Source organism: Myotis daubentonii, chromosome 4 (assembly GCF_963259705.1).
Source record: "Myotis daubentonii chromosome 4, mMyoDau2.1, whole genome shotgun sequence".
Lineage (NCBI taxonomy): Eukaryota > Metazoa > Chordata > Mammalia > Chiroptera > Vespertilionidae > Myotis > Myotis daubentonii.
This window is the reverse complement of record NC_081843.1, coordinates 11121973-11144706: the sequence shown is the minus strand read 5'-3', so window position 1 is coordinate 11144706 and position 22734 is coordinate 11121973. Positions and strand designations below refer to the sequence as shown.

General features: G+C 58.2%; 2 protein-coding genes across 3 annotated transcripts in view; one reads left to right on the top strand and one right to left on the bottom strand.

Annotated features, from left to right (window-relative positions):
• The window catches only part of RABEP2 (rabaptin, RAB GTPase binding effector protein 2), a 13861-nt gene extending 7639 nt beyond the window's left edge, over window positions 1-6222 (top strand). Inside the window, exons 4-14 of the mRNA XM_059692440.1 lie at window positions 466-576; window positions 660-1010; window positions 2339-2434; window positions 2527-2625; window positions 3331-3483; window positions 4482-4659; window positions 4792-4803; window positions 4901-4956; window positions 5046-5099; window positions 5190-5306; window positions 5632-6222. Of these exons, the coding sequence (XP_059548423.1) occupies window positions 466-576; window positions 660-1010; window positions 2339-2434; window positions 2527-2625; window positions 3331-3483; window positions 4482-4659; window positions 4792-4803; window positions 4901-4956; window positions 5046-5099; window positions 5190-5306; window positions 5632-5733 (1329 nt within the window). The 3' untranslated portion in view covers window positions 5734-6222. The remainder of the gene's footprint in view (window positions 1-465; window positions 577-659; window positions 1011-2338; window positions 2435-2526; window positions 2626-3330; window positions 3484-4481; window positions 4660-4791; window positions 4804-4900; window positions 4957-5045; window positions 5100-5189; window positions 5307-5631) is intronic.
• On the bottom strand, window positions 6177-22734 carry ATP2A1 (ATPase sarcoplasmic/endoplasmic reticulum Ca2+ transporting 1). 2 transcript variants are annotated; one of them, XM_059692438.1, is made up of 23 exons: window positions 22420-22734; window positions 22059-22076; window positions 21593-21675; window positions 20262-20366; window positions 19444-19582; window positions 17507-17587; window positions 16583-16668; window positions 15702-15999; window positions 15375-15541; window positions 12923-13011; window positions 12599-12701; window positions 12223-12354; window positions 10440-10562; window positions 10101-10319; window positions 8866-9201; window positions 8462-8682; window positions 8152-8354; window positions 7880-7965; window positions 7650-7783; window positions 7417-7534; window positions 7169-7286; window positions 6834-6877; window positions 6177-6462 (listed from the first exon to the last, which is right to left on the bottom strand). In XM_059692438.1, the coding sequence occupies exons 1-22, from the start codon at window positions 22535-22537 to the stop codon at window positions 6873-6875; spliced, it is 2982 nt and encodes a 993-aa protein (XP_059548421.1). In that variant the 5' UTR covers window positions 22538-22734; the 3' UTR covers window positions 6177-6462; window positions 6834-6872. The 2 variants fall into 2 exon arrangements, with proteins under 2 accessions (XP_059548421.1, XP_059548420.1); XM_059692437.1 differs by lacking the exon at window positions 6834-6877.

The window sequence follows — 22734 nt, the reverse complement described above, 5'->3', positions numbered from 1 at the left end:
GCCGGCGAGGAGGAGGAGAGGAGGAGGAGGAGGAGAGGAGGAACGCACACCCTTTAAGGAGTTGCCCTGAGGTTGCACATGGCACCTGCCTCCATCTCCTTAGCTGTAACTTCGTCACGTGGCCATGCTTAGTTACAGGGAAGCTGAGAATTGTGGATAGTATTCTAGAATATAGGCTACGTGCCCAAGTTAAATGATAGTTTCTATGATAAAAGGGAAACTGGATATTGGGGAAGAAATATGGTGAGCAGGTGGGAAGATAGTCGCGACTCTGGCCCCTTTCCCTACCACGTGCCCTGGGGCAGGTCTGAAGCTCCAGACCCTCTGTGATCTCCGATGGGGCTGGGCAGGGCTTTCTTGGGAGGGTTCTAGGGGCTGATGTACTTGGAAAGAAAGCTCTGAGCAGACCCGAGGGGTCCTGCAGTTGGGAGGGCAACTGTCGCTGCCCAACCGCCCCTTCTTCAGGCCCATGAGGACTCGGAGAAGCTGCGAGAGATCGTGCTGCCCATGGAGCAGGAGATAGAGGAGCTGAAGGCAAAGTTGCTGAGAGCGGAGGAGCTGATTCAAGAGATCCAGGTGAGGGGAGGCCAGGGGGCACTGAGGGAAGAGGGCGTTCCAGGACCCTGTCCCCCAGCCTCTTCCCTGACCCCCTTCCCTAGAGACGTCCCCGGCACCCCCCTTCCCTGCATGGCTCCACGGAGTTGCTGCCTCTCTCCCGGGACCTGTCTCCCCCGCTGGAGCCTCTCGAGGAGCTGAGCGGAGATGGGGGTGCAGCGGCCGAGGCCTTCGCCCACAACTGTGATGACAGCGCCTCCATCTCCTCCTTCTCCCTCGGCGGCGGGCCCGGCAGCAGCACCTCCCTGCCCCGTGGCCGCCAGGGCCTGAGCCCCGAGCAGGAAGAGACAGCCTCTCTGGTGTCCACGGGCACCCTGGTCCCTGAGGGCATCTACCTGCCCCCTCCTGGTTACCAGCTTGTCCCAGACACCCAGTGGGAGCAGCTGCAAATGGAGGTGAGTGGAGTGGCAGGGTGCCCGTCTGCCTGCATGCGTCCACCTCTCCCTGCCCAGGCTGAGCCAGAGCTGGGGATCCCCAGTGAAGAGAAAACTCCCTCCCTCCTGGCGCTTCCGCCAGTGAGGGAGCCAGGCCCACACATGCCCATGGACACAGCACCTGCACACGGGCACATGACGAAGTCAGGGTCCCCGGTGAGGCCCAGGGGAAAGGAACGGGCCGTGCAGTGCCGGAGGCTAACCTGGAAGGTGACAGGCGCTCCTCGAAGAGCGGGGGCAGGAGGGACGCAGTTCAAAGGCCCTGGGGATGGGTAGACCGTGGTGTGTCTGCGGGAGGAGAGAGATGAGGTCAGAAAGGAAGGCAGGCCTGGGGGTCAGCTCAGTGCACGGGGGTTCAGACAAGGAGCAGTGGGAAGCCTGAGGGGTTTAAGCCACCGAGAGGCCTGCTCTGCTCTCGGCTTCACATGACCACGCGGGCCTCGGTGCAGGAATGGGCTGTGGTGGGGGGAGGGCCACAGGAGAGGCGGGTGGCTGGTTGGAGGTGCTTGACATCCTTTTGTTTTTGTGTCTGTTTGTTTGTTTTTATTGATTTCAGAGAGGAAAGGAGAGGGAGAGAGAGAAACATCAATGATGAGAGAGAATCTGGTCGGCTGCCTCCTGCATAACCCCTCCTGGGGATCGAGCCCGCAACCCTGGCATGTGCCCTTGACGGGAATTGAACCTGGACCCTTCAGTCCGCAGGCCGATGCTCTAGCCACTGAGCCAAGCCAGCTAGGGCCTTGACATGGTTTAGAACAGTGATGGCGAACCTATGACACACGTGTCAGAGGTGACACCCGAACTTATTTTTTTTTTGTTGATTTTTCTTTGTTAAATGGCATTTAAATATATAAAATAAATATAAAAAATATAAGTCTTTGTTCTACTACGGTTGCAAATATCAAAAACTTCCTATATGTGACACGGCACCAGAGTTAAGTTAGGGTTTTTCAAAATGCTGACCCGCCGAGCTCAGAAGGTTCGCCATCACTGGTTTAGAAGAAGGTTGTGACTGGGACCAGGAGATGGCAGCAGAGATGAAGAGAAGTGGATGTGGAACCTACTTTGGAGGCAGATTGGCAGGGCCTGCTGGTGGGTTGGACTTGGGGAGCGGAAAAAAGAGAAGGGTCAGCATCCATTCCTGGGCTTTGGGCTTGAGCAACTGTGAGGATAATGGCACCATCTCCTGAGATGCCAAAACACAAAGGGGGCGGGGGGTGCGAGGCATAAGAGACATGGTGAGGGGAGGCCTTCCCTGGAGGTTGAGACTGAGGCCAGGTCTGTGGCAGGGGCGGCAGCTGCAAAAGGACCTGGAGAGCATCAGCCGCGAGCGGGATGAGCTGCAAGAGGGCCTGAGGCGAAGCAATGAGGACTGTGCCAAGCAGGTGGGTGCAGCCTCTGCCCCAGCCCAGCAGGGCCTCTGGCTGCACGCCTCCTCCTGGGCCCCAGCCTCACCCTTGCCCCCTGCCACCCACAGATGCAGGTGCTCCTGGCACAGGTCCAGAACTCAGAGCAGCTGCTGCAGACCCTGCAGGGGACCGTGAGCCAGGCTCAGGAGCGGGTTCAGCTGCAGATGGTGAGGGCTTGGGGGCTGGGGCAGGAGTGATGGGAATTGGTTGAGGGGGGGCACGTGGAAGGTCAAGGCACCTGTCCTGCGCGAGCTGCACCTGAAGTTGGTGCCAAGTGGGTGAAAGGGTTTCCTGGGTACCTGGCACTGTGGCCAGGGCAGGGGCTGGTGTTCAGAGCGAGCCCACGGCGCACCTGCTGTGGGGTCTGGAGCTGATCCCACAGGCTGGGAGCCGCAGCCCTGCCGCTGTGAAATTGAGACAGTGGGACCCAGCTCAGAGTCATGAAGAGTAAAACCAGGGATGGAGAGACCAGATACGTCCCAGCCCAGACAAGAGCTGTAGACGATTGGATTGGGCCAGGTGCCAGGTGCGAGGCAGGAAGGGGCAACCTGGGAGGCCGAGGGATGGTGTGCAGGGGGCCGCTGCCCTGGACTCTGCCCTGTGGGAATCGAGCTCAGTGCTGCCAGGTTTTCTGTTTGTCAAGAAAAGCCAGAAATCTAGGTATTTGTGTGTCTACCAATTTTTAGACTTAGCAACTAATTTGAAGTAAAAACAAACAACATGCACCAAATAAAGCAGCGGGCATGGTTGGTGGCTGCCACTGTGTGACCCCCAAGTCACTGAGAAGGCTGAAGGAAGAGGGGTCAGGGTTGGCCTCCCAGGGGCCCGGAGACACCTGGTCCCCTCATCGCGCACTAACTCTCCATCCCCAGGCAGAGCTGGCCGCCTCCCACAAGGGCCTGAGCCACGAGGTGAAGCGGCTGACGGAGGAAAACCGCGGGCTCCGGGCCGAGCAGCCACCGTCGTCAGCCCCCCGGGTCCTGGAGCAGGAGGGCCAGGAGGAGTCAATGCCCAGCTCCGTCCCGGTAAGGGGGGTGCAGGCCCCGGAGCCTGGGGTCCACCCTGGTGGCACCTCCCCCTGTGGGACTGGGGGACAGACCCAGGCTGCCGTGTTTTCACTGCGTCGCCGTGGCCGGCTCACTTGGCTTTGCTGAGGCTGTTTCCTCACCTGAGGACGGGACCAACCCCCCCTGCCAGCATCGCGTGAGGAGAAAATGAGCGCACAGAATGCTCGATGTGAGAGAGCGGTGATTTGGTTTATTTCTAAGTGACACGAGATCCACAACGTGGAATTCATCACAATCTTTGGCTCATAACAGCTATCATCATTGGTCTGTGCATGGTCTTTGTTGATATTAATTTGTTAAAAATATGAAGGTCGCCCTGGCTGGGTGGTCAGTGGCTCGAAGCATCATCCCGTTCACCAAAAAGGTTGTGGGTTCGATTCCTGGTCAGGACATACACCCAGGTGGCAGGTTCCATCCCTGATCGGGGTGCATAAGCGAGGCAACAAATTGGTGTTTCTCTTTCACATCAGTGTTTCTCTCTCAAAATCAATGAAACCTCTTCGGGTGAGGATTTTAACAAAAAGTGAAGGTTACCGGGAGCCCTGGCCCGTCCTGAAAATACAACTGTGTCTCCTCATGGACCCTTACTGCTTGGCTCTGCTGCCACCTTCTTGAATCTGACCACCCCCTGCTCTTTTTCGGTGCCATTTTTATGATAAGCACATGCCTCCCTAAACAGTGGAGTGCTGACCAGTTCATTGCTTCTGAGCGGTAGGAAAGGGTGTCTTGCTCAGGGTAATCCGGAACTTGGCACCATTCCTCACAGCCTCGGCCGGGGCGTGTGCTTGCTGTGCAGCGCTCACTGCTGGTCATGTACTGTCTCCTCGGCCCATGACGGGCTGTCCCCACTTCTAACAGATTCCTCCCTCCCTCCCCTCCCCACACTCCCCGTGTGACTGGTGACCCCTGCTGCCTTGGCCCTGCTGCCACACCCAGCAGGTGCTTTGCCCTTCCAGGAGCTGAAGCAGCTGGTGCTCCGCATGGGGCAGGAGGCCAGGGCCCACCAGCGGGCCCGGGAGCACGAGGCCGAACGCCTTCGCATCGAGATCGTGACGCTGCGGGAGGCGCTGGAGGAAGAGACGGCGGCGAGGGCCAGCCTGGAGGGGCAGCTGAGGGGGCAGCGGGAGGAGACAGGTGAGAGGAGAGATGAGCTCCCTCACTCCTGCTCTCGGGGGTTTGGCCTCCCCACAGGGGACCACCTGGGTGCCAGGTGGGGAGAGAGGGAGTGAGAACAAGCCTTGACCTCTCTCTTTCCTTCCCACACAGAGGTGTTAGAGGGTGAGTATGGGCTGGAGCCGGCGGGCCGGGGCTGCGGCCGGGGCTGGTGAAGGGGGCGGGCGTGGGCCTGACGGCTTGTCCCTGCCTGACTTCCTAGCCTCCTTGTGCAGCCTCAGGACAGAGATGGAGCGGGTCCATCAGGAACAGAGCAAGGTGAGGCAGCCAGGCCAGGCGGGATGAGGGGCAGGGGTGGCAGCGTGGAGGAGACCCTAACCGGCCCCTCTGCCCTCTGTCTGCCTCAGGCCAGGCGGCAGGAAGCCTCGAAGCAGCCACCAGGGTCAGGCCCCACAGAAGAGGTCAGTCAGTCAGGGCTGGTGTAGAGGGACCCTCCCGTGGGCCCCCCTCTCCCGCCTGGCCCGAGGTTCCAGCCTCGTCCTGTCCCCCAGGCTCAGCTCACAGACCTCCTCTCGGAGCAGAGGGCAAAGCTGCTGCGGCTGCAGGCTGAGCTGGAGACCAGCGAGCAGGTGCAGAGGGACTTCGTGCGCCTGTCCCAGGCCCTGCAGGTACGGCCGCCCCCCACCGGGCTGCGCGGCTCCAGGTGACGTGTCCTGGGTCAGGCAAGGACAGTCTCCAGTTAGAGGAGTCCTCTTCCTCCTCCTGGGCTGGCGTTCTTTCCTGAGCTGCTGCTCCAGACGTTAAAGCTCTGTGTGTCTATCTCTGTCCTCGTGGGCAGCCCAGGCACAGGCACATTTATCACCTGCCCTGCCCGCTGCCTCAGGCTGCCCTTCCAGGACCCCTTTCTTCCTGAACCTGGTCTCACTACGGGATGCGGGAGGCGGGGCTGCATTTGCCCACCAAGGGCCTCTGCTTGCCTCACTGGGCCCGCAGGTGCGCCTGGAGCAGATCCGCCAGGCGGAGAGTCTGGAGCAGGTGCGCAGCCTCTTGGACGAGGCGCCGCTCAGGGACATCGGGGACGTCAAGGACAGCTGAGGGCCAGCCCCACCCCTCGGGAGACCGCCTTCTCCACTGCAGAACCAGGAGGCCTACGCTTTGGGGCTCTCAGGATGAGTCCTTCTCTCAGCCTGGGCGGAGGGCGCAGGGCCTCCTCCCGGGAGTGGCTGGGCCTTCTGCTCCCAAGGATGACACTGGGTGAGGGTCCCAGCTCCCTCCTGAACCAAAGGTGCAGGCTCAGCCCTGCGGCTCTCTGGCTGCTATGCTGCCTCCTGGGTCCCACCCTGGTGCCCCTGGCCCCCAACCAGACTGCCGGCCCCTCCCCTGCTCCCTTCCCTAATCCCAGCCAAGCTGTGGGTGGTGGCGTGGAGCCTCCCTCCACATGTGCGTCCTGGACAGACAGCTGCTTTCTGGGCTGCATGACACTAAGATGCTTGTCCCCAGGGGCTCGACCAGGCCCAAGATGTGCATGGAGGCAAGGCCAGACTTTTCTGTCATTTATTTTCAATAAATAAGCAGCTCAGCTCAGTCGGTCGCCTTGTCCCTGCAGCCCCACGTGGCTGGGGAAGGGAGGTTTTTACAGGGTAAAGGGGAGGTGGGTGGCTGGGTGGGGAGGCGAAGGGAAGGGGACATTGTGTTTATAAACAAGAATGTCGAGGGGGGAGGGGTGTGGGGTCTGTGCCACAGCTCTGGCTAAAGGTGTGTCACTGTCAGGATGGGGAAGAAGGGGCAAAAGGACTGGTTACTTCCTTCTTTCATCTTCTGGATCTGGAAGGGGAAAAGGAAGGGTTGAAGCAGAGTCCCTCCCAGGCTCCAGGCTCCCGCCCCCTGCAGACTCACCTGGAGGGTCGCTCAGCAACCCCCATACCCACCTGTGTCCCCAGATCCCACTCCCAACCACTGCAGCCCCAGCGGCAGACAGCGCAGCGCCCAGCCAGCGCAACGCAGCGCAGCCCAGCAGACAGTGTGCCCAGAGGCCAGGGCAGTGTGAGCCCGCAGAGTAAGGGCAGCAGCTACCCCTGCTTGGAAGCGCGGCAGTGGCAGTGTGCGAGCGCAGTGACCTCGGAGGCCACCCGAGGGGGAGAGGGGTCAGGTGGGGGCACAGCAGCTGGGGGCAAGGACAAGAAGGGGGGCGATACCTGTGACACGGTTCAAAGAGATGGAGGAGGGGGAACGGGTTATCCTATGGCCAGAGAGGACAGAGAGACAGCCGTTATTGGGGGAGGGTGGGTGTGGAGGGCCTAGAGGGCTGAGGACGTCGGGGCACCAAGGAGGAGGTGTCTGCACCAGACATGGAGGGAGGAGAGGAGGGAGGAGCTGGGTGCGCCTCCCTGGTGGACAGTGGTCCTGCCAGGACCGAGAACACGCCCACCTGAAAAGGAAGAGGGTGGGGGCGGGCGCCTTCGCAGCGCAGAGGGAGGGGCTGTGCTCAGGGCCCTGGGCTGACAGGGCGCAGAGGAGGGAAGCCGCTTACCCTCCAGATAGTTCCGAGCGACGAACTTCAGGAGCTCGTCGAGCCCGATGACAGGCAATGAGATCTTGAGGACCATGAGCCACTGGGTCACGTCCAAGGCCCGGAGCTTGAAGATCATCTGAGGGGGGTCAGAGACCGTGAGGACACGTGCCCCCCGAGGACCCAGCGCTGCCCAGCCTCCTTCCCTTTGCGAGCTCTCGTAGTCACAGAGGCTCCTGGGGGATCGGGGCCTGGCCAGAGGAGCTCACCGGCAGAGGGTCCACGTAGAGAATGAGGAAATGGAGGGACATGGAGAGGCAGATGGAGCCCAGCAGCCAGATGTTCACCCAGGGCGGCATCCGCACCAGGGACTGGTTCTCAGAGAGGCTGCCAGCGGACAGACGGGCGGAGGCAAGGGTGGGAGACACGAGAGAGAGTGGTGAGGCAAGAGGAGGGTTGGAGGGCAAAGGTGTGTGTGTGTGGGGGGGGGGACAGGTCCTACCTGTTGAGAGCATTGCACATCTCGATGGTGACCAGCACGGACAAGGCCATGGTCATGGGCTCGGGGGCCTCAAAGATCTCACACTCCACACCCTCGAAGTCGGGATTGTCCTCGGTGCACTGCATGAAGTGAGTCTGCAGGGGGAGGGGAGGAACTGGGGTCCCACAGAGGCCTCGGGGCCACCCTTCTGCTCCCCGTCCACCTCCGTCCTCCCTCTTCAGCCTCCCTACCAGCTGGCTGTAGGTGACGTGAGGCCCGTCCTCTGCGTACAGGAACCACCAGGCAGCCGCTCCCACGGTGGCCGCACCCACGTAGCCTGCGGTGGGGAAGATGGGGGGTTGGGGGTCAGGGCTGGGGAGATGGGAGGCATCAGGATGACCAATGGCTGTGAACAGCTGGCAGAGAAGGAGCAACGGGGGCAGCTGCCCTGGAGGGGCTGGCGTCCCGGAGATGGGTCCATTTGGAAGGTTGGAAAGGATTGTGGGGGTCTCATCCTACTCACCCCCAATGGCCATGTAGCGGAAGAAGAGCCAGCCACTGATGAGGGGCTCCTTGGGGCTCCGGGGGGGCCTGTCCATGATGTCCAGGTCCGGTGGGTTGAAGCCCAGGGCTGTGGCCGGGAGCCCATCCGTCACCAGGTTCACCCACAGCAGCTGCACAGGGATCAGGGCCTCAGGCAGCCCCAGGGCGGCGGTCAGGAAGATGCTGCCAGAAGGAGGCGGTCATGTCCTGCTCCCAGACCTGTGGCCCTCCCCCCCCCCGCACCCCCCCCCCCCCCCCGGGTCCTCCTGGCCGCGCCCCGGGCCGCTCACCAGACCACCTCGCCCACGTTGGAGGAGATGAGGTAGCGGATGAACTGCTTCATGTTGTTGTAGATGGCCCGGCCCTCCTCCACGGCAGCCACGATGGTGGAGAAGTTGTCGTCAGCCAGCACCATCTCGGAGGCGGTCTTGGCCACGGCGGTGCCGGAGCCCATGGCGATGCCGATCTCAGCCTTCTTCAGAGCAGGGGCGTCGTTGACCCCATCGCCTGTCTGCGGGGAGAGAGAAGGTGGGACCTGGCCCCTCCCACCCCCCTCCTGCACGTGACCAGGGCCCTCACTCAGCTCCTCCCTCCCAGGCTCCTAGCTCCTGAAGACAACATCTCAGTGGACCCTCTGCAGACTGGCCCATGCCAGGCTCCACGGGCCCCGCCTGGGCAGGCCTGTTGGTCTCACCATAGCGGTGATCTCATCGTAAGACTGCAGATACTCCACAATCTTCGACTTATGGGCGGGCTCCACGCGGGCAAAGCAGCAGGCGCGACGGCAGGCCTCCCGCTGCTCGCTCAGGGGCAGGTCATCAAACTCCCGGCCAGTGTAGGCTCGGTCTGTCACCTCCTCGTTCTCCCCAAAGATGCCAATTCGCCGGCAGATGGCAATGGCTGTGCCCTTGTTGTCCCCAGTAATCATGATCACCCGGATTCCGGCATCACGGCACAGCTGGATAGAGCCTGTGACCTCCTTTCGGGGAGGGTCCAACATGCCTACCACGCCAACAAATGTCAGGTCCATCTGGGGAGGCAGCAGAGAGCGACAGGACCGGTGAGGGACTCAGAGAGTGAGCCGGGAGGAAGCTCTCGGGAGCTGGGCAGAAAGGTCTGAGCTGGGGAGAGCTGACTGGGCCTCGTGTTTAACCCTCAGCGGGGCAGGAGACCTTCCTTGCTTACACGTCTACCTGCACCCTTGGCAGTGCCAAGCCCATTGTAAGTGGCAGACTGTCTTTCACCGAAGAACTTGAGCTGGGGGTGAGGGTGGTGGTTTCTGCTTTCCGAAGGGCCATTCGCTTGGTCTACAACTTGGAGCAAATCTGTGTGAACGGCCATGCCGGAGTCCCCTCCATAAGGTGAAGGGAGTGGACTGGTGCTATTCAGAGAGCCAGTCCACTAGAAAAAATGAGCCTGTGCCAGAACGCAGGCCGATGTGCTGCTGCTTGCATCAAGAAAGCCACGATGGGCCCTAACCGGTTTGGCTCAGTGGATAGAGTGTCAGCCTGCAGACTCAAGAGTCCCGGGTTCGATTCTGGTCAAGGGCATGTACCTTGGTTGCGGGCACATCCCCATGGGGGGTGTGCAGGAGGCAGCTGATCGATGTTTCTCTCTCATTGATGTTTCTAACTCTCTATCCCACTCCCTTCCTCTCTGTAAAAAACCAATAAAATATATTAAAAATAAAAGAAGAAAGCCACGATGGAAATGTGTCAGCTGCCCCGAGTATGTGCGCTGACCTCTGCTCTGTGTGCTCATCGCCTTACCTCATCACGGACAGGTGCACGGTCACACGCAAAGCAGCACTAAGGTTCTTTCATACTCTAACCTCCTGTGATTCCAGGACCCGGGACAAAGTAGGAGAGGACAGGGTGGAGGAGGGGGTGAGGCAGATGACGCTGGGACAGTGGGAGTCCATCTGCTCACCTCGTAGTCCATGAACTTGGTAGAGTCTTCCAGGATCATATCCTCGCGCTTTGGGGGGGTGTCCCGGGTGGCCAGAGCCAGGCAGCGCAGGGTGTCCCGGCCAGTGCCCCACTCCTTGATCACAGTCATGATCTTCTCCTTCATCGGCCCTGTCATGGGCACCCGGGTGGTGCCGACGCGCACGTAGGTACAACGGTCGATGACCCCCTCGGGGGCACCCTAGGAGACCAGACCAGCATTCAGAGAGGACTGTCTTCTTTCCAGGGCACAGTAAGAGGGCGGATAGGAGAGGGGCTCAGGCCCAGACAGAAAAGTCTGGGGCACATTCTGATTTCTGACCTTGACAAACATCTTGTTGCCTACGGCAGCCCGGGATTTGGCTGGAGAGCAATAGACAGACATGGACTTTCTGTCTCGGGAGAACTCCAGGGTGAATTCCTTCTTCATAAGCTGGCGGATCACCTGTTGAGAGGAGACGGGAAGCGGGAGGCAGACATGAGGCTGGAGGGAAAGAGTGCTGATGCTGTGCCAGAGGGAGGAGTCCCCGGCATAATCAAAAGGCTGTGGCGGTCGCGCGGACCCCAGGCTGTCAGCTGAGTGGCACCCACGGCACACCAGGCGATAATTCCGCGGCCACTGCGGCCACTGTGTTACAGTGCCTGGCGTAAAGCACAGCAGAAACAGGGTGGCCGTGTGGCACTGCCCACTGGACACTCAGTGACGGTGGCATGTTCTAGGCTAGGAACGACTGAGCGTGGGACATGTGACTGGTGCAACTGCAGAACCGAGTTTTCTCTTATATTTTTAATTAATTTACATTTAAACAAACATGTGTGCTTCTAGAGACATGTGCTTGGGCCAGTGCAGACCTAGTGCCTGGCATGAAATAGTAAGTGTTCCATAAAAATGAATGAGAGCCTGTCACCAAATGCATCATGGATATTTCTCCGTAAAATAAAACAAAACTAAAGATAACAATAATAAAATAGGTGAATCCACGTGCCCTGTCCTGGGGGTACGTGGGTCTCCGGGGGACGCAGAAATAAACCTTTTCCTTTCCTTTAAAAAAAAAATAATAATAATAAAAAAATAAAAATAAGTTGATGTTTACTTCATCATTTGTGAATTTAAAAAATATTATCATTTGTAAATGATTAAAATAGGTATCAAGTATCTACTGAAACAAAAATAGATCCAGAGACATAGAAGCATCGAATAGACCATCCAACCTCAGAGGGAAGGCAGGGGAGGGGCGGTGGATAAGAGATCAACCAAAGGACTTGTACGCATGCATATAAGCATAACCCATGGACACAGAGAGTAGGGGGGTGAGGGCATGTGCTGGGGGTTGGGAATGGCTGGGGAGAGGTCAACGGGGAAAATGAGACATGTAATATTTTAAACAATAGAGAAATTTAAAAAAAGAAATAGTGGTGATGGTTGCACATCATGAATGTATTAGAAGCCCCTGAAATGTACACTTTAATGGTTAAAATGGTGAATTTTATGTTAAGTGAATTTACCTCAATAAGACAAAAGCACAACGTTAAAAAAATATGTCTACTGACATATATATGAGCATCCCGCATATGAGACGGTGCTGTGGGGAGCATAACACCCCAGAGGAATTCAGTGTTTCACTGAGTAAATATTAACAGCAAGAGCTCAAGGGCGAGGGAAGCAGACCAAGGGGAAGTGAAAGGATGTGCGGTGGTCACATTTCGCAAACCCTAAATCAGGTCTCGGGATATAATTAAAACAAGTGTGTTTCTAGAGGCAAAGGGGTAATAACTGCAGGCGGGGCTGCCCCAGATGGTGCCTGGGCCCAGCTCTGTGCCTTTGCAACTAGGGAGGGGCAGGAGGAGTGATCTTAACCGAAGGCAGGAATGCTGCAGCTGCGGCGGAGAGAGCACTCCTGGTCCGGGGCAGCGGGTCCTTTTCAAAGTCAGCCTGGCCCCGAGAAGCTGAGGGTGGCCACCGGCCTATACTGGTTGGGTGCCAGCATGGGACATGAGGGCCTCCCCAGACCGACAGGGGGCCTCTGCTTCCTGACGTTCCTGGGGTCCTGCCTGGCCCAAGCGCTGGGGGTGAAGGGCCCCGTGGGGGGAGCAGCCGGACTCACCGAGTTGCAGGCGTTGGCCCTCTCCACCTTCGAGAGGCTTCTCACATCCGTGTTGAACACATTCATCTTCTCTACGAGGGTGGTGAGTGCCGTCTCCGTGGCCTCGCCGACCTTCTCATAAACACCTTTGGCCTGAGAGGGCAGAGGAGGAAGAGGAAGTAGGTGCCCTGGGCTCCTGGCCCCTTGCTCCCACCAATCCCACCCACCTTCCGCCTAGAAAGGGAAGGAGCAAGCCACTCCCTTCCCCGTACACCGAGGAAAGGACTCGGTACCAAGGACCCCCTTCCCGGGCCCCTGCCTTGTGACCTGGACAGGATGCCTGCACCTGAGCCAGCTGGCAGGGGAAGGAGGGCTGCTTTGGGAGTGTCGAGGTTACCTCGTTGAAGTCCAAGGAGGAGTCATTGCAGAGGGCACAGATGGTGGCCAGCTCCACCAGCCCATCGTACTGCCCCGCCCGGACTGGCTTATCATTCTTCAAGCTGGCAGCGGGGTGGGGGAAGGAAGGGAAAGAGACAAGTGGAGAAGAATAGGGAGTGAGACGCGGAGAGAGCAAGGGGACAGCAGTGAGGCGCCGTTGGGCAATGACAACCAACTTGGAGATCAGGGGGGACAGAGAACAAGGTCGGGGAAGGAAGAAGAGAGAGGAAGGAAGACACTAGAGGGAGGCCCAGGGAGGAAGGTGGGCGTGCAGGGGACTTACACCTCTCCTTCGGGAGCGTAAGTGGAACCAGTGATGGAGAACTTGTTCAGCACGCAGGAGTCTCCTTCCACCTTGTCGATGACAAACATCTGCGGGAGAGAGAGGGGTCTGTGCTGACGCCTGGCTCCCTTCCCCTGAAGGCACCGAGGGCCCAGGCTCCGGATGTCCCTCTGCCCGCCCCCTGCACAAACCAAGTGAACTTCCTACCACCCTCCGACTCACTGCTCTTTTCTCCCTGCATCCCCCTCTCCCTCCACTCCCCTCAATCTTCTCTGTGATTGGTTACTGGCCTTAGCACAGAAGTGGAGACGGGCACCATAAGTGGTGGGGGATGGGGGGCTACAGTGCACCTGTTCGCACAGGACCCATAGGTAGCTCCAGCCACCAGGGCCAGATCTTCTAGTTTTGCAGGAACAGCTAGAAATTCCGGTTATTTTCCTATGAAATCTCTGGACTTTGAATACGGGCAATGAATTCATTTTTATGAAACATGACAGGAGCCCGGCTGCACAAGCCTGTGGCCTGGCTCTGAAGCCGGTGCCCTGGAAGGAGCAGCGCCTGCAGTGCTCCGAGGGGAGCACCCCCTGAACCAGAGCAAGGGTGGAAGGGGCGGCGGTAAGACGTGTCCCAAGACAAAGGGTCTGTGGTCCAGTCAGTGTGGGAAACTCTGGGCTAAACCAAGTGAAATCCCCCTCTTTACGGTCGGCCTTCTCTGAGGCTTTCAAATGCCAAGAGGCAGGTGGGCCTCCCCAAGGGACCAAGGGCACAGCCCTTCCTCCCCTGGTCTGCCCACAGAGTCCCCGAGTCCCAGAACAACAATTTCTATTTAATGGCCATGCTCTTCCGAGAGCCCTGTTTAGGTCGGGATTCTTGGCCAGGGGTCTGTGAACTTCGATGGCAAAAAAAAAAAAAAAGAAGAAGACGACAAGCCCTGGCCGGTGTCTCCGCTGGTTAGAACATCGGCCGATACGCCAAGGCTTCCGGTTCGACCCCGGCCAGGGCACACACCAGGATCAACCACTGAATGCACAACCAAGTGGAACAGCAAATCAACGCCTCTCTCTCTCTCTCTCTCTCTCTCTCTCTCTCTCTCTCTCTCTCTCTCCAGCAAATCAACGCCTCTCTCTCTCTCTCTCTCTCTCTCTCTCTCTCTCTAATCAATTAAAAAATGCTCATACTTACAAATAAAGAAAAGGAAATAAAAGAAGACATCTTTTGTCTTCTCTCTAACTGAGATTTAGCATTTCCTTCCAATTATGAACGCAGGCAATGAGCCACAGCTTCCACATTACGGTAGTTCTCAGACCCACTGCCAGACTTGCTACTTAAATGCGTTAATCAAGAAGCAGAAGTGCTACCAAATTGCAAATCTGTTTTTAAAATATTTTGATAACTGTGCTTAAATCATTGGTTTCCTCTGTGATCTGCTCTATTTTTAAAACAGAATCCTAAGTATTTACTTTATTTTTAAAATATATTTTTATTGATTTCAGAGAGCAAGGGAGAAGGAGAGAGATAGAAACATCAATAATGGGAGAGAATCATTGATCAGCTGCTTCCTGCACGCCCCCAACTGGGGATCGAGCCCACAACCTGAGCATGTGCCCTTGACGGGAATCAAACCTGGGACTCTTCAGGCTACAAGCAGATGCTCTATCCCAGTGATGGCGAACCTTTTGAGCTCGGCATGTCAGCATTTTGAAAACCCTAACTTAACTCTGGTGCCGTGTCACATATAGAAATTTTTTGATATTTGCAACCATAGTAAAACAAAGACTTATATTTTTGATATTTATTTTATATATTTAAATGCCATTTAACAAAGAAAAATCAACCAAAAAAATGAGTTCGCGTGTCACCTCTGACACGCATGTCATAGGTTCGCCATCACTGCTCTATCCACTGAGCTAAACCAGCTCGGGCCCTAAGTATTTATTTTATACATTTCAAATATTACACTGAGAAGAAGTCCACACTGCCAGAGAGCCTGAGGCACAGGGAGATGGAGAGCCCTGGTTTGGGAAATGCTGCTCGAGATGAGTGTGGCCGGTTCCCAGGGCCCTGCTGTGGACGACCATTCTGGAAGGCAGGCTAGTGCACAGGCAGGGGCTCTGGGCCAGACAGACTTGGGTTTGAAACTCAATTCTGCTACCTCTTAATTGGGCACTGAGTTTCCCAGAGCCTCAGTCTCCTCCTCTGGAAGGTGGGGTAAAGTGAGACCTTTCCCTGTCGGGGCTGCTGTGGGGGATTAGAGGTAACGCAGGGCCATGTCTGGCTGGGGCAGAGGGGCCTCTCGGACCCCCTCCAGAGCTTGCAGGATGGCACTCCATCCGCCCTCTGAGCGTGTCTCTCCAGGTCAATAGGAAGCGGTGAGTGATGAAGGGCAACCCTATCTGGGGAGGCTCACTGCACCAGGGCAGTCCCTGAGCGGCCGGGCCTGCGCTTCTCTGACCTTGCAGACAGACATCTGGTTGGTGGTGAGGGTGCCTGTTTTGTCGGAACAGATGACAGAGGTGCAGCCCAGAGTCTCAACAGAGGGCAAGCTCCTCACGATAGCGTTTTTCTTTGCCATCCGGCGGGTGCCCAAGGCCAGGCAGGTGGTGATGACTGCAGGCAGGCCTGTGGGGGAAGAAGTCAGAGTGAGGGGTCGATAATAGAGATGGGAAGGAATGGCCCCCAAAGATATCAGGCCCCGTCCCTGGAACCTGTGGATGTTGCCTTATTTGGAAAAAGAGTCCCTATTGACGAGATTAGCAAACGGGGCGAGAGACCGCCGTACCTTCTGGGATCGCAGCCACAGCCAGGGCCACAGCGATCTTAAAGTAGTAGATGGCGCCACGGAACCAGGAGCCCCCGTGGACGGGGTCGTTGAAGTGGCCAATGTTGATGAGCCACACGGCCACGCAGATGAGAGAGATGACCTTGGAGAGCTGCTCCCCAAACTCATCCAGCTTCTGCTGCAGAGGGGTCTTGTCCTGCTCTGTGGCGGCCATTTGGTCTCGGATCTTCCCAATCTCGGTGCTCACACCAGTCGTGGCCACGATGCCGATGGCCTTGCCAGCTGCAATGTTGGTGCCCTGGGAAGGTACAGGCAAGGCAGGAATCAGGCAAAGGACTCCAACTGTGAGACTCATTTCTTTTCTTTCTTGTTTTTTTTAAGGATAAAGAGAACCTTTATATTTAAGGATGGAAATGATTATTTGGAAATTTAAACAGCTAGATTATAGAAGATCTTTTCATAAAAGAAACAGTGTATATATATATATATATATATATATATATATATACACACACACACATATATACATATATATACCAAATATATATATATATATATATATATATATATATATATATATATATATATACACACACACACACACACACATATATATATTAAATCGATGTCAGAGAGGAAGGGAGAGGGGAGAGAGAGAAACATCAATGATGAAAGAGAATCATTGACTGGCTGCTTCCTGTACTCCCCCTATTGGGGATCAAGCCCACAACCCAGGCATGTGCCCTTGACCACAATCGAACCCGGGACCCTTCAGTCCGCAGGCTGATGCTCTATCCACTAAGTCAAACCAGCGAGGGCGGGACTCATTTCTTCCCCCACGGCCACAGCTCAGCCAGACCAGCTGGCCCCGCATGGCTCACCGAGAAGAGCATGTTCTTCTTATCCTGGTTGACAGCTCGGGGGTCAGGAACAGGCTCTGTGTGCTTGATGACAGAAACGGACTCGCCTGTGGAGAAGGGGGTTTTCAGAGGACACCCCACTCCCGGCCCTAATGCCCCCTGCGTGCAGCACAGGCCTGGTGAGGACCGAGCAGTGACCTGGAGGACGTCTGGGCTCTGGGAGCAGCCACTGGCGGCAAACGGGGAGCTCACTGCCCTTAGAGTAAGAAGACCTGGACCCACACCTCGGCTTCACCGCTTAAAGCTGCCTGTCTTAGGGTCACCCAACCTGTTCGCTACTCTGTAAACAGGGAGGGTAACAGTTCCACTCAGAAAAGGCCCTGGTGAAGTCGGTCAGCTGACTCAGTGACTGTGCACTGCCCACGGGGGAGGGGGGCACAGTCTCCTGGGAGGGAGCCCCCCCCTCCCGCCCCCGTGGCAGGGCTCAGACAAGCCTTGCCTCCTGGCTCGTGGGAACCCTCCCTGGCTCTTCACCACCTTCTGTCCCAGTGGAGACCCAGAAGCAGTGGTGCTTTAAGTGCATCTGAACCTTGTCTTGTCCTAGAACCTATGGTTCCTGACTCGCAGGCTTTTGCGGAGGCAGGATAGTTCCCTGGGAGAGTGTGTCCGTCTGTCTGTATGGAAGGGACGGATCAGCGGCCGCCTGGAGAACGGGCACAGACGTCGCCCTCTCCCACACCCTTGTGTTTGAGTTTTGCAACCGTGAACACAGCTGAGCAGTGCTGAGCGGCTGCCACTGCGCAGCCAGGAAGGGCCCTGTTGCTGGGTGTTCTCTTCTCACCTGGAATCGCATCCCTGTCTGCCCCCCCCCCCCCGCCCTCCACCCGGCTCCTACTCACCCCTCCCCCCCCTCCCCCGAGGCAGCCGCCGCCCCGGCCACCACACCTGTCAGGATGGACTGGTCAACCCGGAGGGTGGTGGATTTGATGGAGAGGATGCGGATGTCTGCAGGGACTTTGTCCCCCACTGTGGAGAGTAGAGAAGAGTGAAGTTAGTTGAGAAAGTGTTTTTCTTCCTTCCTAAAAAAGCGCAATTTTTGTCCAACTACCTCACCTCATCCGTCAGGACTTGGCGAGGTCACCCCGGCTGGGTGCCCACCCTGGCTTGAGTCAGGCCCTCAGCATGTGCTCCTGTAGCCCCAGCATCTCCCTCTTAACACTCATGCCACTGTCCCCCTCGTTGAAAGCTTTTCTCCCCCCCCCGGGCTGTGAGCCCTGTGAAGGGAGGCCTGGCGGCTGAATACATTTATGTTGAATGACTGAAGGGAAAATGAACGGGAGACAGCACAACAGAGAGCGAGGCAAGTGAGAAAGGCGAGGAGGGAAAGGCAAGCAAAGAACTAAAGGAAACAGGGCGAGCTGGAGAGACGTGTGTCGGGGAAGAGGACGGAGTGGAACAGCCAGGGCGGGTAGGAAGAGACAGGAGAAAACATGGGAACTGAGAAAAATCAGTGTCAACCAAGACTGAGGGCGGAGCAAGAAGGAGGGGAGAGTGACGGAGAGGGAAGTGTGAGGAGGGAAGGCACAGGGGGAGAGAGAGGAGCGGTGAGGCAGAGGGCACAGTCCATTGCAGCAGACGCACATCCACAACGTGCTGTCCAGTCTGAGCATGTGAGCGAGGGCGGAACGGGTGAGTGCGCTGGGAGATGGCGGAAGAGAAGGGGAGGTCTGCAGGGGGCGAGGAGAGGGGGGCTGAGAAGTTGTGGGGGAGGCCAGAGGAATGGGTCAGTCCAGGAAGCCCACTGGGGGAGGCTGTAAGCGGACGCCCCACCAGACTCGGGACCTTTGAGGAGGCTAAGTGCCTCCCAGGCCCTCTGCCTGATCCTGCCTGGTCCTAAGGATGGTTCTGGGGATGGGGTTCGACCGTGTTCCTTCCCTTGTTTCTGAGGTTCCTCCTCCTGTGCCAGAGGAAGCTGATGGAGGAGGGGCGGGGTTGGCCATGGAGTTGGGCGGGACACACTGTCACCCAAGTCGAAGCGATATTTATAGACATTCATGGCACAGACTCCAAACTGTCACCATAGCAGGACAGCGATGGGGCACCAGGGTCTTCAGCCTGCCCTCCCTCCCTCTCTCCAAGTTTCCCCTGGTGGCAACGTGGGTGTCTGGGAGGGAAGCCCACTGAGAAAGATACGTTCCCCTCTGCCAGGGGCCTGGAGATGTGGGGAGGCCTGTGCAGGGCAAATATAAAAACCGCTGAAGGGGGCAGAATCCCAGTAATCTCAGCCGCCTGGCCCCACCTCTCCCGGTCGGGCATTAAGTGTCCCTCCGCACAGAGGCGGGGCCCTCCTTGAGCTCTCCTCCCAGGTCCCGTGTTCTCTGCTGGGGCTGAGTTTCCCTTACATGGCCGGGGGCTTGAGCCTTTGGCCCCGCTTCCTCCCTTCAACCCTCGCTCCTTCCCCTTTGAGAGGCCTCAAGGGCACAGAGAGGTCAAGATTTAAGGCTGACCAAGCTTGGGGGGGGGTGGAAGGAGGGGGAAGCCAGGCCTAGGGAGGGGGTGGAGATGGGACCATTGGCAGGGACTGGGCTCCACCTGTTGCTTGCAAGTACTGGGTGAGAGGCGGGGGGAAGGGGGTCTGCCTGCAGCTTCAGGGACAGGACTGGCTGTTCCTGTGAGGCTCTGACAGGAGGGGGGGGGTGCTGCGGCCACAGTGCCCTGGGGTGACCTCCTGAGGAGTCTGGAGGAGAAGCAAAGACTCCACCACCCTGGCTACCTCCTGGACCCAGAATCAGGGAGTGACCAGTCCTTGCCCCCAACATATACATCTTCTTGGCCTCGAACCCAAGGCCTCCTACTCTGGACCACTCAATCCCATCACTCACCAGCCACCTCCACAATGTCCCCGGGGACAATGTCCCGAGCCTTGATCCTCTGCACTGACTTCCGGTCAGCCCGGTAGACTTTCCCCATCTCGGGCTCATATTCCTTCAGGGCCTCAATGGCGTTCTCTGCATTACGTTCCTGGGGTGCAGGGCGGAGGACAGGAGGGGCCTCAGAGGGAGAAAGGTGGTGGGAGGGGAAGGGACTGCCTGGGGAGGGCTGGGGGGCGAGTGTAGAGATGGCGGAGCAGAGGCCAGAGTCCCGGGGGCAGTGGGATCCACAGAGGAAGAGGAGGTTCTGCAGCCCCGGCTCCTGGCACAGGGACGCAGATAAACCCCAGTGTGTGTGAGGAAACTGTCGCTTAGAGCTGAACACAGTTAAGGGGCTTTTGGGGAGAAAAGAGAATCAAAGAGAATCCGAAAGCAGGGGACAGGAAAAGTAGAGGGTAGTAAGGTCAGAGAAAGAAGAAACTCAACTATTATTTACTGAACTCCCTCTACATGCCAGGCACAGGGCTAGGCACTTCTGCACTCATCACCTGGTGACGTGTCTCCACTCTGGGGGCAGGACTACTAGCCCCGTTTTATGGATGAGGAAACTGAGGTTCAGGGAGATGAAGGCACTTGTCCGGGGCTTTACAGCCAGCAAGTGACAGTAGGAGCAAGTCTCCCCCACTTTCCAACACCCCGTCCCATGTGCAAAGGCAGCGATAGGACCAGAGAACAAGGCCAGCCCAGGGGAGGCGATGGGGGGAGGTGGGGGAGGTTGGCCTCCTGCTCAGTGTCAGGAGAGGACGGAGTGGGGTGGTGTCAAGGCTAACCTGCCAAACCCCCACGATGGCGTTGGCAATGAGGATCAGGAGGATGACAAAGGGCTCCACAAAGGCAGTGACGGTCTCCTCACCTTCCTCAAACCAGGCCAGCACCTGGGGAGCAGGGAGAGGGAGGGTGACAGGAGCTGGAGCCCCTCCAACAGGCAAAGAAAGCCCAGGAGGTGAGGACACGGGCAGGAGCGGGGGCGGGACCACAGGGCACTGCGCGCCCACTGCGCAGGGCTCCACGCTCCGAGGGGTCACACAGCACTGCCCGCTGATGCTCCCGTGCACAGGGGGCACCGGCGGGCACAGGGGGAGGACACCACCACCCAGGGCCTGACAAGGACGCTTTCAGCTTTCCCTGGCTGGGTTGTTGGCTTGTAAGCGAAGCTCAGGGGACACCCAGGCCAACGACCCCCACGGCCACATCCATCTCCTGGGAGCCAAACCCCGAGGAAAAACTCCCCTGGTCCTCACGGCGCCCGGCCCACCCACACCCCTCCCCCAGCCGGGCTGGGAGCTCTGGTTTCAGGAGGGAGCAGGAGGGGGGATAGAGTTACCCGCCTCCTGTACACACCCCACCCCAGCTGTTGCCTCTGCCAGGCAAAGGCGACAGCCACAGGCAAATGTCAAGGAGCAAATCTGAGAAGGGAGAGGGCGGCCCTGCCAGCTAGTGCTCAGTGGCCCGGAGGCCTCCATCGAGGAGCCGGGGACAGGGAGGCCTGTGGCCGCAGTCCTCCTCCCATGGGGACTGAGTCCACCCCTCACATGCAGGGTGGACTGCTGGGAAGGTGGGTGCCGGGCCTTGGGGAGGGGTCTCAGGAGCCCCAGCCCTGATGGGGCGGGGAGGCCAGAGGCAGGTGAGGGGTCACCCTCGCACCAGCAGCTCTTTCCCGCCTCTTGGAGGGAAATCTGCCTCAACCAATCAGCGCCAGGGGGCGGGCCAGGGGCGCGAGGCTGCTCAGGGATTGGTGGAGTGGCGCGTGGGCCCAGGGCCGCAGGGAGCAGTGGTGCCGGGGGTGGCAGCAGTCTCTGAGCTGGGGAGCCCTGCGCTCAGGGGGTAACCCGAGCCTCCAGAGCCCTTGAAGCTTGGGGGATGGCTTAGCTTCAGTGTTTTGGCTGAGAACACCCTTAAAGCTTAAAATAAAACCTGCCTGCGGGGCGTGGGAAGGACAGAGGAGGACGCACACCAGTCCCACCCCACCCCCTCAGTTCTGGTCTGCAGAATAGGATGCTGAGGGCTTGGACTAGAGCAGCCTCTGATTCGAGCCAACACCCAGCACGCTCCCCAGGTCTCCCCCCGCCCCCCCCCATCCCCCATGCCCTCCCACACTTACAAAGGAAATGCAGGCGGCCAGGAGGAGGATCCGCACAAGAAGGTCTTCAAACTGCTCTACTACCAGCTCCCACAGGGACTTCCCTGGGGGGAGGCAAGGCGAGGCCCCGGGTTAAGGTCTAGCGGATGAACTACCGCTGGGACTCTGGGTGCAAGCAGGGGTCCAGGGACTGGGAGCGCCCTGACTTCCAGCCTGGAGCTGTGAGGTTCCGGGGTGATGGGCAGGCCACTTGGCTCTTAGAGAAGGGCGGAGGGAGCTTGCCAGGGCTCCAAAAGCAGGCTCCTTCCTCCAAGCGGTGGGCAGCTGTTCAAGGACTGGATGCCTCAAGGAGAAAGTGCCTGGAAACTTCTGCCCCCAGCCAAGCTCCCACCCTTGGTTGGGGAGGGGTATTTGCCCAGGAGTGAGTAGGGAGCGGGCAGGGAGAAGGGAGTGGGACCCAGAGGGGAGAGGGAGTCCAGTAACTTACCTTCCTCGGCAGGGAGCTCTACCCAGGGAAAAGAAAAAAAGGACATATTCATTTGGGGTTCAGTCTAATGCCCCCACACCCTGGGATCTGTGACTAAGGTAGGAGAATCAGGCCATCAACAGGGCATCTGAGGTTCCCCAAGGTCACCCATAAAACCTCCCAAACTCCGGGTCTCAGGGCCCCTGTGTGCCAGCGTCCTCTCCCCCCCTGCAGTCATTGGATCAGGGCCCAGCTCTTCCCCCAGTCCCCTGGAGGGAGAGGCCCCCACGCGAGTGTGAGTGTGTGCGTGTGCGTGTGCGAGTGCGAGTGGGTGCTGCAGGGCTGCGAGAGGCCATTGCCAGCCTCTCCAAAGGACACTTACCATTGGGGCCGTATTTCTCTATGTGCCGCTTAACTTGGTCCGGGGTGAGGCCTGTGGTCTCGCTCACCCCAAAATAGGCCAGACATTCTTCTGTGCTCTTGGAGTGTGCAGCCTCCATGGTGCTCCCTTCCTGGGGGCCAGGGGGCGGTGTTCCTTCTGGGGGCGTTCCACGTGTGGGGGGCCTTCCTCAGTGTGTTCACCTGCCTGTTTGTCTGGGTTTCTTCCTTTTTGTCTCCTGCCCCCCCCAGATTTTTCTTCTCTCCAGGAAGCTCTGACCCCCGTCCCACTTGCAGCAGCTGGCCACCCCCCCAGCCC

What these genes read in the sequence shown, in the direction of transcription:
- ATP2A1 (XM_059692437.1), bottom strand. Translation starts at nt 22,537, where the DNA reads ATGGAGGCTGCACACTCCAAGAGCACAGAAGAATGTCTGGCCTATTTT. An exon ending in TGACCAGTCCATCCTGACAG is followed by an intron (nt 16,669 to 17,506) that starts GTGTGGTGGCCG and finishes CCTTCTCCACAG; the next exon opens with GCGAGTCCGTTTCTGTCATC. An exon ending in GGGCCAACGCCTGCAACTCG is followed by an intron (nt 10,563 to 12,222) that starts GTGAGTCCGGCT and finishes TCCTCTCAACAG; the next exon opens with GTGATCCGCCAGCTTATGAA.